The 15531-nt window shown below is 43.3% G+C and overlaps 1 protein-coding gene across 1 annotated transcript in view; it reads left to right on the top strand.

The window, feature by feature from the left end:
* The first annotated feature begins 1788 nt into the window (after positions 1–1788).
* LOC110512371 (F-BAR and double SH3 domains protein 2) overlaps positions 1789–15531 on the top strand; it is a 117818-nt gene continuing 104075 nt past the window's right edge. Inside the window, 2 exon segments of the mRNA XM_090223895.1 lie at positions 1789–2352; positions 9020–9117. Coding sequence (XP_090080021.1) covers positions 2332–2352; positions 9020–9117 — 119 coding nt within the window. The 5' untranslated portion in view covers positions 1789–2331.

Genomic DNA, 15531 nt, shown 5'->3' with positions numbered 1-15531 from the left:
CACATATTTTAGAATGTAATAATAATTTGAATATCAATTCTTTGGCAAGTCCTAAAAAAAAACATTATTCTTAAAGTGGTAATAGCCTACTTTGATGTATTTATTTAGACTCTTTTTGCATACTTGTTCATTAGGCCCTATATGTACAATTCTATAAATTATACAATTGTATAAGACTGCGTTCCTTAAAAATTACAATGAAGTGATTGAAAAAGTATCTGAATGTCCTTGAATTTGACTTGCTAATGTCTGTAGGAACCCAGCTTTAAGGATGTACAGGGCTGTGAAAAGTAGTTTCCCCCTTTCTGATTTTCTCTATTTTTGCATTTTTTTTTTATACTGAATGTTTTCAGATATTCAAACAAAATCTAAAATTAGATGAAGTGAACCTGAGTTTACAGATAACCCCCCAAAAAGCTACTTATTTAGTTTATTTAATTAACAAAGTTATGTAACACCCAATGCTCCTGTGTAAAAAAGTATTTGCCCTCTTACACTCAATAACTGGTTGTGCCACCTTTAGCTGCAAGGATGCAACCAAACGCTTCCTGTAACTGTTGACCAGTCTCTCACATCGCTGTGAAGGAATTGTGGCCCACTGTTGTATGCAGAACTGCTGTAACTCAGTGACATTTGTGGGTTTTCAAACATGAACTGCTCGTTTTAAGTCCTGCCACAACATCTCAATTGGGAATAGGTCTGGACGTGGACTAGGCTATTCCAAAACATCAAATGTTTGCTTTTAAGCCATTTTCATGTAGACTTGATTGTGTTTTGGATCATTGTATTGCTGCATGACCCAGCTGCACTTCAGCTTTAGCTCACAGATGGATGACATTCTCCTGTAGAGTTCTCTGATACAGAGAATAATTCATAGTTCCTTCTAGTAAGGCAAGTCGTCCAGGTCCTGAGGCTGCAAAGCATCCCCAAACCATCACACTACCATCACCATGCTTGACCGTTGGTATGGGGTTCTTACTGTGGAATGCAGTGTTTGATTTTCGCCAGGCATAATGGGACTCATGTCGTCCAAAAAGTTGACTTAAGTTTGTCAAAAAAATCTACTGGAAGCACCTGGGTGATCATCAAGACTCTTGGAAGAATATTCTATGCACAAATGATTCAAAAGTATAACCCTTTGGACGACATGGGTCACATTATGCCTTGTGAAAACCAAACACTGGGAAATTGACAATTCATGTTGCTGTCCTCTCAACTGTACCATATCTTTCACGTCGGAGATTGATACAGGTGCCAACTCATTACATGGACTTCAAACAATCTCAATTGTAATGCATTCCTTTAACTGTTGGCTCATTGGAGTGTAGTGCCCTACTAAACCACTGGGACTGGGATTGTATGTGTGTGTGTGGTACGTGTTTTACTATACCTGTGAGTACCAGAAGTCCTCACAAGAACAGTATACCAACTAAAATTCAGAGAAGTGAGAACAATGTGCTGGTCCTCACTTGTAAAAAGGCTATTTTAGGTTTAGGGGTTAGGTTAGGGTTAGCGTTAGAATTAGGGTTCAGGTTATGGTTAGCATTAGGGTTAGGGGTAAGGGAAAATATGATTTTGAATGGGAATCAATTGTTGGTTCCCAAAAAGTCCTCACAAGTAAAGTGTGCCATAGATGTGTGTCTGTATGTGTTTGACTTGAACTGAAATAAAGAGCGTAAATTCATGAAGGGCGAAAATCTATATATCTGGGATAGGCATATCTGGCCGATCTGGCTCTTCTACCTTCAATCGATGTTTCTTCGATCGACTACACTTTCTTGTTGCTATGCAGGTCCAGAGACGCAGCTGGCGAAGCAGCAACGGCGTATTGTCATCACGACAAGTTTCACGTAAAACCACCATTCGTTTCTGATTTTTGTTTGTTTGTTGCCGCTATTACAAGAGCTACATATTCGGATTTTGATGTTAGCGGTTTAAAACAAGAAAGGACTGTTATAGAGCTATGTAAAGAAAATAAAATAAAGGAACGTTTCTGGCGCTGTTTGATGTGCCTTTACCCCCCATCAACACAGGGTGGTGCAGTTGTGCGTCATTACGCAGGGAAGCCTCCACACCTCTGGCCTCAATTGGTTTCCCCATCATTTCCCAGTCCTCTCTGAAACCCGCCTGCGGTGTTGTCCCGACGAAGTCTGTTAGTATAGAGTTGGTTTAGCCATCGCTCGCGTTAATTCTTTAATCGCCAGAGTACAAATCTGACTGTAATTTTCACATCTTCCCTCCGTGCAGACTTGACGAATTATCCAGCCCACATTGGATGTATTTGGAATAAACATTTCTTAAGGAATACGCCATTCATATCAATGCTTCAACATGCAGCCCCCACCGAGAAAGGTGAGTTTTTCCCCCTTTACTTGACTATTTCTCTATGATAGATAGCTGGCTAACTAGTAGCAAACAGTGGGATGTTGACTTGCTAATAACATTGATGTGTAACATTAGCTACTTAGCTAGCTTGCTAGTATTATAAACCACATGTGGTGTTGCAAATATTGTAACTATAGTATTTGTATTCGGTTGTCAATTTCAAGCCTGGTTATAGTTATACCAACCAGCTATGCACTACGAGCTGTCTGGTTAGCTAGCTGGTCAGATAGTTAGGTCTGGTTGAGGTCTTGAGGAACCGCTGTCTGCTAGCTTGTTGACCGCAGATAGAAGGGCTCAGTATCTTTGGCTAACGTCAGCGAAATGTTGAATAGCCCAACAGATATAACTAACGTTAGTCTTCCAGAACGATATAACGGTAGTTGATAATGTATTTCGAAACACCATCTGAAGTAACGTTACGCTGATGAACGGGACATAAACATGCATGACAGCTCCGATGTTAACGCTGTCATCTGGACTGGGGAGAAGTGACGGATTCTTCCCCTCGTAAAACACTGTTAACCAGAAGATAGGATGCGAGTGTGCATTTGGTAGCCACAACAATGTTCCATTGTGTGATTTTAACACGCCCTTGCCTTGACTTTTAGTGTATTTGGACAAAACGTAGCTAGCTAACTATTTTATTCTCGCGGTTAAGTCAAAAGACGGAGAAGGAATGTTCCGCTGTTAGTCAGTGAACGGTTAATAACGTTGTTAATCACAGCTGTCTGGTTATTACCGACTGCACACACAACACACACGGTGCATTTATTTTCCGTACTATAGAGACAAGTAGTCAGTCATCAGGTTTCTCACCGGTAATTAACGACATGGCCTCTGCGGATAGGACAGTATGCAGTATGTCCATGGGACATTGTTTACAGTGCACACGTCTTCCCTTTGTGCGTGTGTTTTGCGACAACTCTCTGGTACAATGTAGAATATACTGCAACAAAGCATAGTGTCCCTTTGTTCTTTCTGTCTGCCATTCACATGTTGTGTGTGAGAGAGGGAGTCTGTGTTTCTCTTTCATGATCTTAGTTATTCTAGAAGAGGTGTCTGAGAACCAATTACTGGCTTGCAGTACCTCGGCACAGCTTTCAGTTAATTATCGGATATTCCCGGGTGCTGTTGCTGCTCCACTGGGTCTGTCAGACACATTGTGGGCAGACTGAACATGTCACGTCCTGTCCTCCCCTTTATGGGTCAGATAGAGAGTACATCTCTTCCTCCCCATCTCTCTTTCTCTCTTCCTCCCCTTCTCTCTCTCTTCCTCCCCTTCTCTCTCTTCCTCCCCCCCCCTCTCTCTCTCTCTCTCTTCCTCCCATCTCTCTTTCTTTCTCTCGCTCTTCCTCCCGTCTCTCTCTTTCTCAGTCCCCATCTCTCTCTCCCTCCCCCTTTGTCCCTCATCTAGCTTTCCTCTCTCTCCCTGCCATCTCTCTCATTGTTTTCTGTTTCATATGTGACTGACTGAAAGGAAAGATAGAGTGAAGTCACTTTTCCCTGATAAGCCCCACCATGGACCACTCCCCCTCCATCTTCAAAGGCAGGCAACATGAAAGCTACAGCACACACTGATTGTGCTCTGTGTTGTTGATTTGTCTAGAACAGTCATGAATCTCCAACTGCATAACCCCAGTAAATAGTCAGTGGAATTCTCCCCCCAAGAGACAATGAGTACTGTTGCATGCACACAATAGTAAGATTGTATTATGGATAGTCAGGCTAATATAATAGGTAATTTAAGACGTTGTCATGCTTTGCAAGAAGAATGATTTCCCTAATAATCCTGTTTACATGACACATCTGAAATCGGGCGACCTGATGACCCTTAAATAAATCCAGAAAATCACTATTCAAAATACATGTTTGACCATGTTATTTTTGCGAAGCCTATTTGATTCGGAGTTCAGACATATAATGTTTGCATGTGAAACTATTTCTAAGATGCAGTGGAGGATTTAGGTATAGGCGGCATCTTGCCTGAGGGAGGCGGCATCTTGCCTGAGGGAGGCGGCATCTTGCCTGAGGGAGGCGGCATCTTGCCGGAGGCGGCATGGGGCGCTCGCACAAAAACCATTTAAAAAAAAAAAAATTCCAAATGGTGACATTTGCACGATTGGTTTTCTATCGCTTATTTGCACGTCACATCAATGATATCATGTCACCGTGTGGGACTGTGGGTCAATTAACCTTGTCGGAGTGGGTGACCCGATTCTAGTTTGTGAGCTAGGCAGCCTACTGCCTGGTAAGGTGTCCCACTCAAAAGTACGAGATGGGGGGGGGGGTTAGGTTGACCTCAGGTCTCCCCACAGGAAGCCCGAGTTAGGAGGAGCGGGGAATCTATCAAATAGCTCCCCTCTAGCTTTGTACAGTACTAATGGAATTAGTAATGCAATTTAGTTTGTGTGTTTCTTGTTTGAAGTGCAGTAGTGTAATAATCAGGTTCTCTTATCGGTTATTCCCGACACAGTAAGTGTGTTATCTATTTGTGTATTTGTGTGACATAGGATTTGTACAACTTAGTTTTATTTGTGTTTTGTTAGTAAAAGGGTAATAGTGTAATAAATCAATTATATTTTTTATTTGTATTTATATACTACAATTTGTTTCTAAACTCAGCAAAAAAAGAAACGTCCTCGCACTGTCAACTGTGTTTATTTTCAGCAAACTTAACATGTGTAAATAATTGTATGAACATAACAAGATTCAACAACTGAGACATAAACTGAACAGGTTCCACAGACATGTGACTAATGTAATAATGTGTCCCTGAACAAAGGGGGGGTTAAAAGTAACAGTCAGTATCTGGTGTGGCATTAAGTACTGCAGTGCATCTCCTCCTCATGGACTGCACCAGATTTGCCAGTTCTTGCTGTGAGATGTTACCCCACTCTTCCACCAAGGCACCTGCAAGTTCCCAGACATTTCTGGGGGGAATGGCCCTAGCCCTCACCCTCCGATCCAACAGGTCCCAGACGTGCTATATGGGCTTGAGATCCGGGCTCTTCGCTGGCCATGGCAGAACACTGACATTCCTGTCTTGCAGGAAATCACGCACAGAACGAGCAGTACGGCTGGTGGCATTGTCATGCTGGAGGGTTATGTCAGGATGAGCCTGCAGGAAGGGTACCACATGAGGGAGGAGGATTTCTTCCCTGTAATGCACAGTGTTGCGATTGCCTGCAATGACAACAAGCTCAGTCCGATGATGCTGTGACACACCGCCACAGACCATGAGGGTCCCTGCACCTCCAAATCGATTCCCCTCCAGAGTATAGGCTTTGTGGTAATGCTCATTCCTTCAACGATAAACACATCCGACCATCGCCCCTGGTGAGACAAAACCGCGACTCGCCAGGGAAGTGCACTTTTTGCCAGTCTGGTCCAGCGACGTTAAGTTTGTGCCAATAGGCAATGTCGTTGCCGGTGATGTCTGGTGAGGACCTGTCTCCCTGTAGCGCTGTCTTAGGCGTCTCACAGTACCAACATTGCAATGTATTGCCCTGGCCACATCTGCAGTCCTCATGCCTCCTTGCATCATGCGTAAGGCACGTTCACGCAGATGAGCAGGGACCCTGGGCATTTTTCGTTTTATGTTTTTCAGAGTCAGTAGAAAGGCCTCTTTAGTGTCCTAAGTTTTCATAACTGTGACCTTATTTGCCTACCGTCTGTAAGCTGTTAGTGTCTTAACGACCGTTCCACAGATGCATGCTCATTAAATGTTTATGGTTCATTGAACAAGCATGGGAAACAGTGTTTAAACCCTTTACAATGAAGTTCTGTGAAGTTATTTAGATGTTATGTATTTGTCTTTGTTACTTCTTTTTGGATATTTATGTGTCTTATTTTTGTATATATATTTATATAGTTTTAAAGTTTATGATTATTAATTTGTTCCAAATTTCGGAATAAAAATTCGTTATTTTGTTGGGGGGGGGGGGGGGGGGGGGTTTGGTTTGCCCAGGGAGCCGTACAATGTAGAACCGCCACTGCTAAGATGCATACTTTCAGTTTTTTTCCCAAACTATCTTCACTCACAATAAGAGGAAGGCTTGCGCTGCTTGCGCTGCTTGTGCTGGTACATGCTCAGATCAAATACACCGCTGGAACAGATCAAGCTGTTGACATGTCCTGATCATTTGAGATTCAAGATTGCGCAGAAAACCAGGTGCTTTAATCGGCGTATGCTTACTTCGTAACTTTACTCCGATTTAAGATAAGCAAAGGCGTCAGCATACTTCAGTTCCGTTGGCCCCTAGCCGAACTCGGCCAGCCGAACCGAGTGTGCTCGCATACTCCCTTAAAAGATATTTGCTTGAAGAAAAAAATAAAGTGGCGATAGTACTGTTTGTCTATTTTGAGACGCCATAGCCAGTATACACTTTCTCAAATAGACATAATTAATTTAATTTAATTCAAGAAATCTGTCATTAACTTTGATGTTTTTTGACAAAGTAATCTTAGTCGGTCAATTTTACATCTAACTAAGATGTTTAGTTAAGATGTTTAGTCTCCCGTTGAATGACAACAGGGTTTATTGACAAATCCCTACCATTGACCTTTCGCCAACGAAGGGAAGGTTACTTTCTCTCCGAACTTCGGCTTGCCTCCAGAAAAAATGTTGTGTACCTGAACAGCCGAAAAAACTCTCACAGTACAAAATCTTCCTAACTGTTTCGGTTGGGAAACATGAGGACGCCTTCTGGTGTTTACATGACTAACGCCATACTGCCATAATCAATTTAATATGTAATTATTACTGTGCATGTAAACATACCCAATGGCTGATAATGAGTGTGCTTGCGTGCGTGGGTGGGTGAGTTGGTCGTTGCGCTGAGTAAACGTTGATCGCTGTTCGCGGTGAGTAAAGTAGTACTCCCTATATTTCCGATGCATTTTACCACAAAAGGTGGGCAAACGGCGTTTACCGTTGATTACCCTCCTCTACACCAGTTTACTGTTGATTACCCTCCTCTACACCAGTTTACCGTTGATTACCCTCCTCTACACCAGTTTACCGTTGATTACCCTCCTCTACACCAGTTTACCGTTGATTACCCTCCTCTACACCATTTTACCGTTGATTACCCTCCTCTACACCAGTTTACCGTTGATTACCCTCCTCTACACCAGTTTACTGTTGATTACCCTCCTCTACACCAGTTTACCGTTGATTACCCTCCTCTACACCAGTTTACCGTTGATTACCCTCCTCTACACCAGTTTACCGTTGATTACCCTCCTCTACACCAGTTTACTGTTGATTACCCTCCTCTACACCAGTTTACCGTTGATTACCCTCCTCTACACCAGTTTACCGTTGATTACCCTCCTCTACACCAGTTTACCGTTGATTACCCTCCTCTACACCAGTTTACTGTTGATTACCCTCCTCTACACCAGTTTAGCGTTGATTACCCTCCTCTACACCAGTTTACTGTTGATTACCCTCCTCTACACCAGTTTACCGTTGATTACCCTCTACACCAGTTTACCGTTGATTACCCTCCTCTACACCAGTTTACCGTTGATTACCCTCCTCTACACCAGTTTACCGTTGATTACCCTCCTCTACACCAGTTTACTGTTGATTACCCTCCTCTACACCAGTTTACCGTTGATTACCCTCCTCTACACCAGTTTACCGTTGATTACCCTCCTCTACACCAGTTTACTGTTGATTACCCTCCTCTACACCAGTTTATCGTTGATTACCCTCCTCTACAGCAGTTTACTGTTGATTACCCTCCTCTACACCAGTTTACCGTTGATTACCCTCTACACCAGTTTACCGTTGATTACCCTCCTCTTCACCAGTTTACCGTTGATTACCCTCCTCTACAGCAGTTTACTGTTGATTACCCTCCTCTACACCAGTTTACCGTTGATTACCCTCTACACCAGTTTACCGTTGATTACCCTCCTCTACACCAGTTTACCGTTGATTACCCTCCTCTACAGCAGTTTACTGTTGATTACCCTCCTCTACACCAGTTTACCGTTGATTACCCTCCTCTACACCAGTTTACCGTTGATTACCCTCCTCTACACCAGTTTAGCGTTGATTACCCTCCTCTACAGCAGTTTACTGTTGATTACCCTCCTCTACACCAGTTTACTGTTGATTACCCTCTACACCAGTTTACTGTTGATTACCCTCCTCTACACCAGTTCACCGTTGATTACCCTCCTCTACAGCAGTTTACTGTTGATTACCCTCCTCTACACCAGTTTACCGTTGATTACCCTCCTCTACACCAGTTTACCGTTGATTACCCTCCTCTACACCAGTTTACCATTGATTACCCTCCTCTACAGCAGTTTACTGTTGATTACCCTCCTCTACACCAGTTTACTGTTGATTACCCTCCTCTACACCAGTTTACCGTTGATTACCCTCCTCTACACCAGTTTACCGTTGATTACCCTCCTCTACACCAGTTTACCGTTGATTACCCTCCTCTACACCAGTGGGTGTGTCTGTGCAGTTGGTAGCAGGGTGGACTAATGCTAATGAGATGACAAGGCTCTTGCTTCGAAGTCACCCCGTTACTTATGGTAACTTCATGTAGCTGAATGTACCTTTTGATGGACTGATTGACTGACAGTGTGACTGTGTCCCTCCCTGCAGGTCAAAGTAACCCAGGAGCTGAAGAATACTCTCATAGAGCAGATGACCAGACTGCACCTCAAACATCAGACCGAATGTGACCTGCTGGAGGACATGAGGTACACACACTACATACCCCATACTACATACCACATACCATACACTACATACCCCACACTACATATCACATACCACACACTACATACCCCACACACACACTACATACCACACACACACACTACATACCACACACACACACACACTACATACCCCACACTACATACCACATACCACACACTACATACCCCATACTACATACCACATACCACACACTACATACCCCATACTACATACCACATACCACACACTACATACCCCATACTACATACCACATACCACACACTACATACCACACACTACATACCACACACACACACTACATACCCCACACACTACATACCACATACCACACACTACATACCCCACACTACATACCACATACCACACACACACACACACACACACACACACACACTACATACCCCACACTACATACCCCACACACACACACACACTACATACCCCACACACACTACATACCACACACACACTACATACCACACACACACACACACACTACATACCACACACACACACTACATACCACACACACACACACTACATACCACACACACCACACACACACACACACACACACACTACATACCACACAAACACACTACATACCACACACACACACTACATACCCCACACACACACTACATACCACACACACACACTACATACCACACACACACACACACACACTACATACCCCACACTACATACCACATACCACACACTACATACCCCATACTACATACCACATACCACACACTACATACCCCATACTACATACCACATACCACACACTACATACCCCATACTACATACCACATACCACACACTACATACCACACACTACATACCACACACACACACTACATACCCCACATACCACACACTACATACCCCACACTACATACCACATACCACACACACACACACACACACACACACACACACACTACATACCCCACACACACACACACACACACACACACACTACATACCCCACACACACACTACATACCACACACACACACACACACACTACATACCACACACACCACACACACACACACCCACACTACATACCACACAAACACACTACATACCACACACACACACTACATACCCCACATACACACTACATACCCCACATACACACTACATACCACACACACACACTACATACCACACACACACACTACATACCACACACACACACTACATACCACACCCACTCACTACATACCACACCCACTCACTACATACCACACACACTCACTACATACCACACACACACACTACATACTACATACCACACACACACACACTTCATACCACACACACACACACACTACATACCACACACACACACTACATACCACACACACGCACTACATACCACACACTACATGCCACACACACACACTACATGCCACACATGCCACACACACACACACACACTACATGCCACACACACACACACACACACACACTACATGCCACATACACACAGAGACTTCAATCGTATTACAAAAAACAACTGAGGAGCGAAAGAGGAGGAGTATTCCAGTATTCATATTTATTGGAAGAAAACACAGATCTGGGATATGAGAAAGGCATTTCCTGCTGTTCTCTCTCGCTCTCTTTTTTCTCTCTCTCTCTCTCTCTTTTTTCTCTCTCTCTCTCTCTCTCTCTTAGTTTCTCTCTCTATCTCTCTCTCTCTCTCTCTCTGTTTCTCTCTCTCTGTTTATCTCTCTCTGTTTATCTCTCTCTGTTTCTCTCTCTCTCTCTCTCTGTTTCTCTCTCTCTCTCTCTCTCTGTTTCTCTCTCTCTCTGTTTCTCTCTCTCTCTGTTTCTCTCTCTCTCTCTGTTTCTCTCTCTCTCTTTCTCGCTCTCCCTTTTTCTCTCTCTCCCTGTTTCTCTCTCTCCCTGTTTCTCTCTCTCCCTGTTTCTCTCTCTCCCTGTTTCTCTCTCTATCTCTCTCCCTCTCTCTCTCCCTCTCTCTGTTTCTCTCTCTCTGTTTCTCTCTCTCTCTTTCTCTCTTTATCTCTCTCTGTTTCTCTCTCTCTGTTTCTCTCGCTCTGTTTCTCTCTCCCGACCTCCCACAGCTGGAAGTCAACACAGGAAACCAGCGCAGCACAAATGTTTCTCTCTCTCTTTTCTGCCCTTCTCTCCTTTCGCTGGGTTTGGCGTTTCCCTTTTTCATAAAGTGGACAGGCCTGGTTTGTTCTATTCGCTCAAGTTGAGAGTCATGGAGTCAGGAAGAAGTTGGTCGCAGAAGGGAAATAGCAAAGAGCTCTAGTGCGTGTGTGTTCAGAGTACAGCAGCAGTAATGGCACACTGCCCCCATCCCAGCTTGACGACAGAAGGAACCCCCCCGCCTGCTCTCTCGTATCTGTGTACTCAATGCATAGATGTTTTATGACAACATACACACGCGCGTCTGTTCGAGGACAGATCGCCTCTCTGCAGCGTTGCTGTTGCTTTTGTTTGAGGAAACAGATGTTGTGCTAACTCCTTCTCAGTCTCTGCTTGCTCTTCCTGTTTTCACTTGTATCTATAGCCGCTGTTTTCTGTGGCTAGAATTAGCAAACTAGTTAGCTAATACAGTGCCTTGCGAAAGTATTCGGCCCCCTTGAACTTTGCGACCTTTTGCCACATTTCAGGCTTCAAACATAAAGATATAAAACTGTATTTTTTTGTGAAGAATCAACAACAAGTGGGACACAATCATGAAGTGGAACGACATTTATTGGATATTTAAAACTTTTTTAACAAATCAAAAACTGAAAAATTGGGCGTGCAAAATTATTCAGCCCCTTTACTTTCAGTGCAGCAAACTCTCTCCAGAAGTTCAGTGAGGATCTCTGAATGATCCAATGTTGACCTAAATGACTAATGATGATAAATACAATCCACCTGTGTGTAATCAAGTCTCCGTATAAATGCACCTGCACTGTGATAGTCTCAGAGGTCCGTTAAAAGCGCAGAGAGCATCATGAAGAACAAGGAACACACCAGGCTGGTCCGAGATACTGTTGTGAAGAAGTTTAAAGCCGGATTTGGATACAAAAAGATTTCCCAAGCTTTAAACATCCCAAGGAGCACTGTTGAAATGGAAGGAGTATCAGACCACTGCAAATCTACCAAGACCTGGCCGTCCCTCTAAACTTTCAGCTCATACAAGGAGAAGACTGATCAGAGATGCAGCCAAGAGGCCCATGATCACTCTGGATGAACTGCAGAGATCTACAGCTGAGGTGGGAGACTCTGTCCATAGGACAACAATCAGTTGTATATTGCACAAATCTGGCCTTTATGGAAGAGTGGCAAGAAGAAAGCCATTTCTTAAAGATATCCATAAAAAGTGTAGTTTAAAGTTTGCCACAAGCCACCTGGGAGACACACCAAACATGTGGAAGAAGGTGCTCTGGTCAGATGAAACCAAAATTGAACTTTTTGGCAACAATGCAAAACGTTATGTTTGGTGTAAAAGCAACACAGCTCATCACCCTGAACACACCATCCCCACTGTCAAACATGGTGGTGGCAGCATCATGGTTTGGGCCTTATTTTCTTCAGCAGGGACAGGGAAGATGGTTAAAATTGATGGGAAGATGGATGGAGCCAAATACAGGACCATTCTGGAAGAAAACCTGATGGAGTCTGCAAAAGACTGGGACGGAGATTTGTCTTCCAACAAGACAATGATCCAAAACATAAAGCAAAATCTACAATGGAATGGTTCAAAAATAAACATATCCAGGTGTTAGAATGGCCAAGTCAAAGTCCAGACCTGAATCCAATCGAGAATCTGTGGAAAGAACTGAAAAATGCTGTTCACAAATGCTCTCCATCCAACCTCACTGAGCTCGAGCTGTTTTGCAAGGAGGAATGGGAAAAAATTTCAGTCTCTCGATGTGCAAAACTGATAGAGACATACCTCAAGCGACTTACAGCTGTAATCGCAGCAAAAGGTGGTGCTACAAAGTATTAACTTAAGGGGGCTGAATCATTTTGCACGCCCAATTTTTCAGTTTTTGATTTGTTAAAAAAGTTTGAAATATCCAATAAATGTCGTTCCACTTCATGATTGTGTCCCACTTGTTGTTGATTCTTCACAAAAAAATACAGTTTTATATCTTAATGTTTGAAGCCTGAAATGTGGCAAAAGGTCGCAAAGTTCAAGGGGGCCGAATACTTTCGCAAGGCACTGTATGTGCTTGCTGATGCACATAGACACATAAATTAGAAACACACAGACACACACACTTTCCTCTGAAAATCTGAGATCTTAACTCTTTAGTCCCCAAAGCTGCTCTGAGTTCATTAACCCTAATTAATCCTGGGGCTTGTTTAATCGGAGAGGACAAAACACCTCGACACGCATATAGCTAAACACGCATACAGCCAGACACACTTATAGCCAGACACACTTATAGCTAGACACTCATATAGCTAGACACACATATAGCTAGACACGCATATAGCTAGACACTCATATAGCCAGACACGCATATAGCTAGACACTCATATAGCCAGACAGGCATATAGCTAGACACTCATATAGCTAGACAGGCATATAGCCAAACACGCATATAGCTAGACACTCATATAGCCAGACAGGCATATAGCTAGACAGGCATATAGCTAGACAGGCATATAGCCAAACACGCATATAGCTAGACACTCATATAGCTAGACAGGCATATAGCCAGACACGCATATAGCTAGACACGCATATAGCTAGACACGCATATAGCTAGACAGGCATATAGCTAGACAGGCATATAGCTAGCCAGGCATATAGCTAGACAGGCATATAGCTAGACAGGCATATAGCTAGACAGGCATATAGCTAGACAGGCATATAGACACATATACAGTTGAAGTCGGAAGTTTACATACACTTAGGTTGGAGTCATTAAATCTAATTTTTCAACCACTCCACAAATTTCTTGTTAACAAACTATAGTTTTGGCAAGTCGGTTAGGACATCTACTTTGTGCATGACACAAGTAATTTTTCCAACAATTGTTTACAGACAGATTATTTCACTTATAATTCACTGTATCACAATTCCAGTGGATCAGAAGTTTACAAACGCTAAATTGACTTCTGCCTTTAAACAGCTTGGAAAATTCCAGAAAATGATGTCATGGCTTTAGAAGCTTCTGATAGGCTGTGGATGTATTTCAAGGCCTACCTTCAAACTCAGTTCCTCTTTGTTTGACATCATGGGAAATCAAAAGAAATCAGCCAAGATCTCAGAAAAAAATATTGTAGACCTCCATAAGTCTGGTTCATCCTTGGGAGCAATTTTCAAATGCCTGAAGATACCACGTTCATCTGTACAAACAATAGTACGCAAGTATAAACACCATGGGACCACGCAGCCGTCACACCACTCAGGAAGGAGGCGCGTTCTGTCTCCTAGAGATGAACGTACTTTGGTACGAAATGAGGAAATCAATCCCAGAACAACAGCAAAGGACCTTGTGAAGATACTGGAGGAAACCGGTACAAAAGTATCTACATCCACAGTAAAACGAGTCCTATATCGACATAACCTGAAAGGCCGCTCAGCAAGGAAGAAGCCCCTGCTCCAAAACCGCCATAAAAAAGCCAGACTACGGTTTGCAACTGCACATGGGGACAAATATCGTACTTTTTGGAGAAATGTCCTCTAGTCTGTTGAAACAAAAATAGAACTGTTTGGCCATAATGACCATCGTTATGTTTGGAGGAAAAAGGGGGAGGCTTGCAAGCCGAAGAACACCATCCCAATGTCTCTCTCTCTCTCTCTCTCTCACATAAAGAGAGACAACACTACATAAAGAGAGACAACACTACATAAAGAGAGACCTGCAAGAGAGACAACACTACATAAAGAGAGACCTAAGACAACAACATAGCAACACAACATGGTAGCATCATGGTAGCAACGCAACATGGTAGCAAACACAACATAGTAGCAACACAACATGGTAGCAACACAACATGGTAGCATCAGGCAGGCTCTAACAGGCAGGCTCCTCGTGGAGTGCAATGTAATCAGGTGGTTAGAGCGTTGGACTAGTTCAAATCAAATGTATTTATAAAGCCCTTCTTACATCATCTGATATATCAAAGTGCTGTACAGAAACCTAGCTTAAAACCCCAAACAGCAAGCAATGCAGGTGTAGAAGCACGGTGGCTAGGAAAAACTCCCTAGAAAGGCCAGAACCTAGGAAGAAACCTAGAGAGGAACCAGGCTATGAGGGGTGGCCAGTCCTCTTCTAGCTGTGCCGGGTGGAGATTATAACAGAACATGGCCAAGATGTTCAAATGTTCATAAATGACCAGCACGGTCAAATAATAATAATCACAGTGGTTGTCGAGGGTGCAACAGGTCAGCACCT

Source organism: Oncorhynchus mykiss, chromosome 27 (genome assembly GCF_057628025.1).
Source record: "Oncorhynchus mykiss isolate SJ-2025 chromosome 27, ASM5762802v1, whole genome shotgun sequence".
NCBI classification, from domain to species: Eukaryota; Metazoa; Chordata; class Actinopteri; order Salmoniformes; family Salmonidae; genus Oncorhynchus; species Oncorhynchus mykiss.
This window is presented reverse-complemented; position numbering and strand designations above follow the sequence as displayed.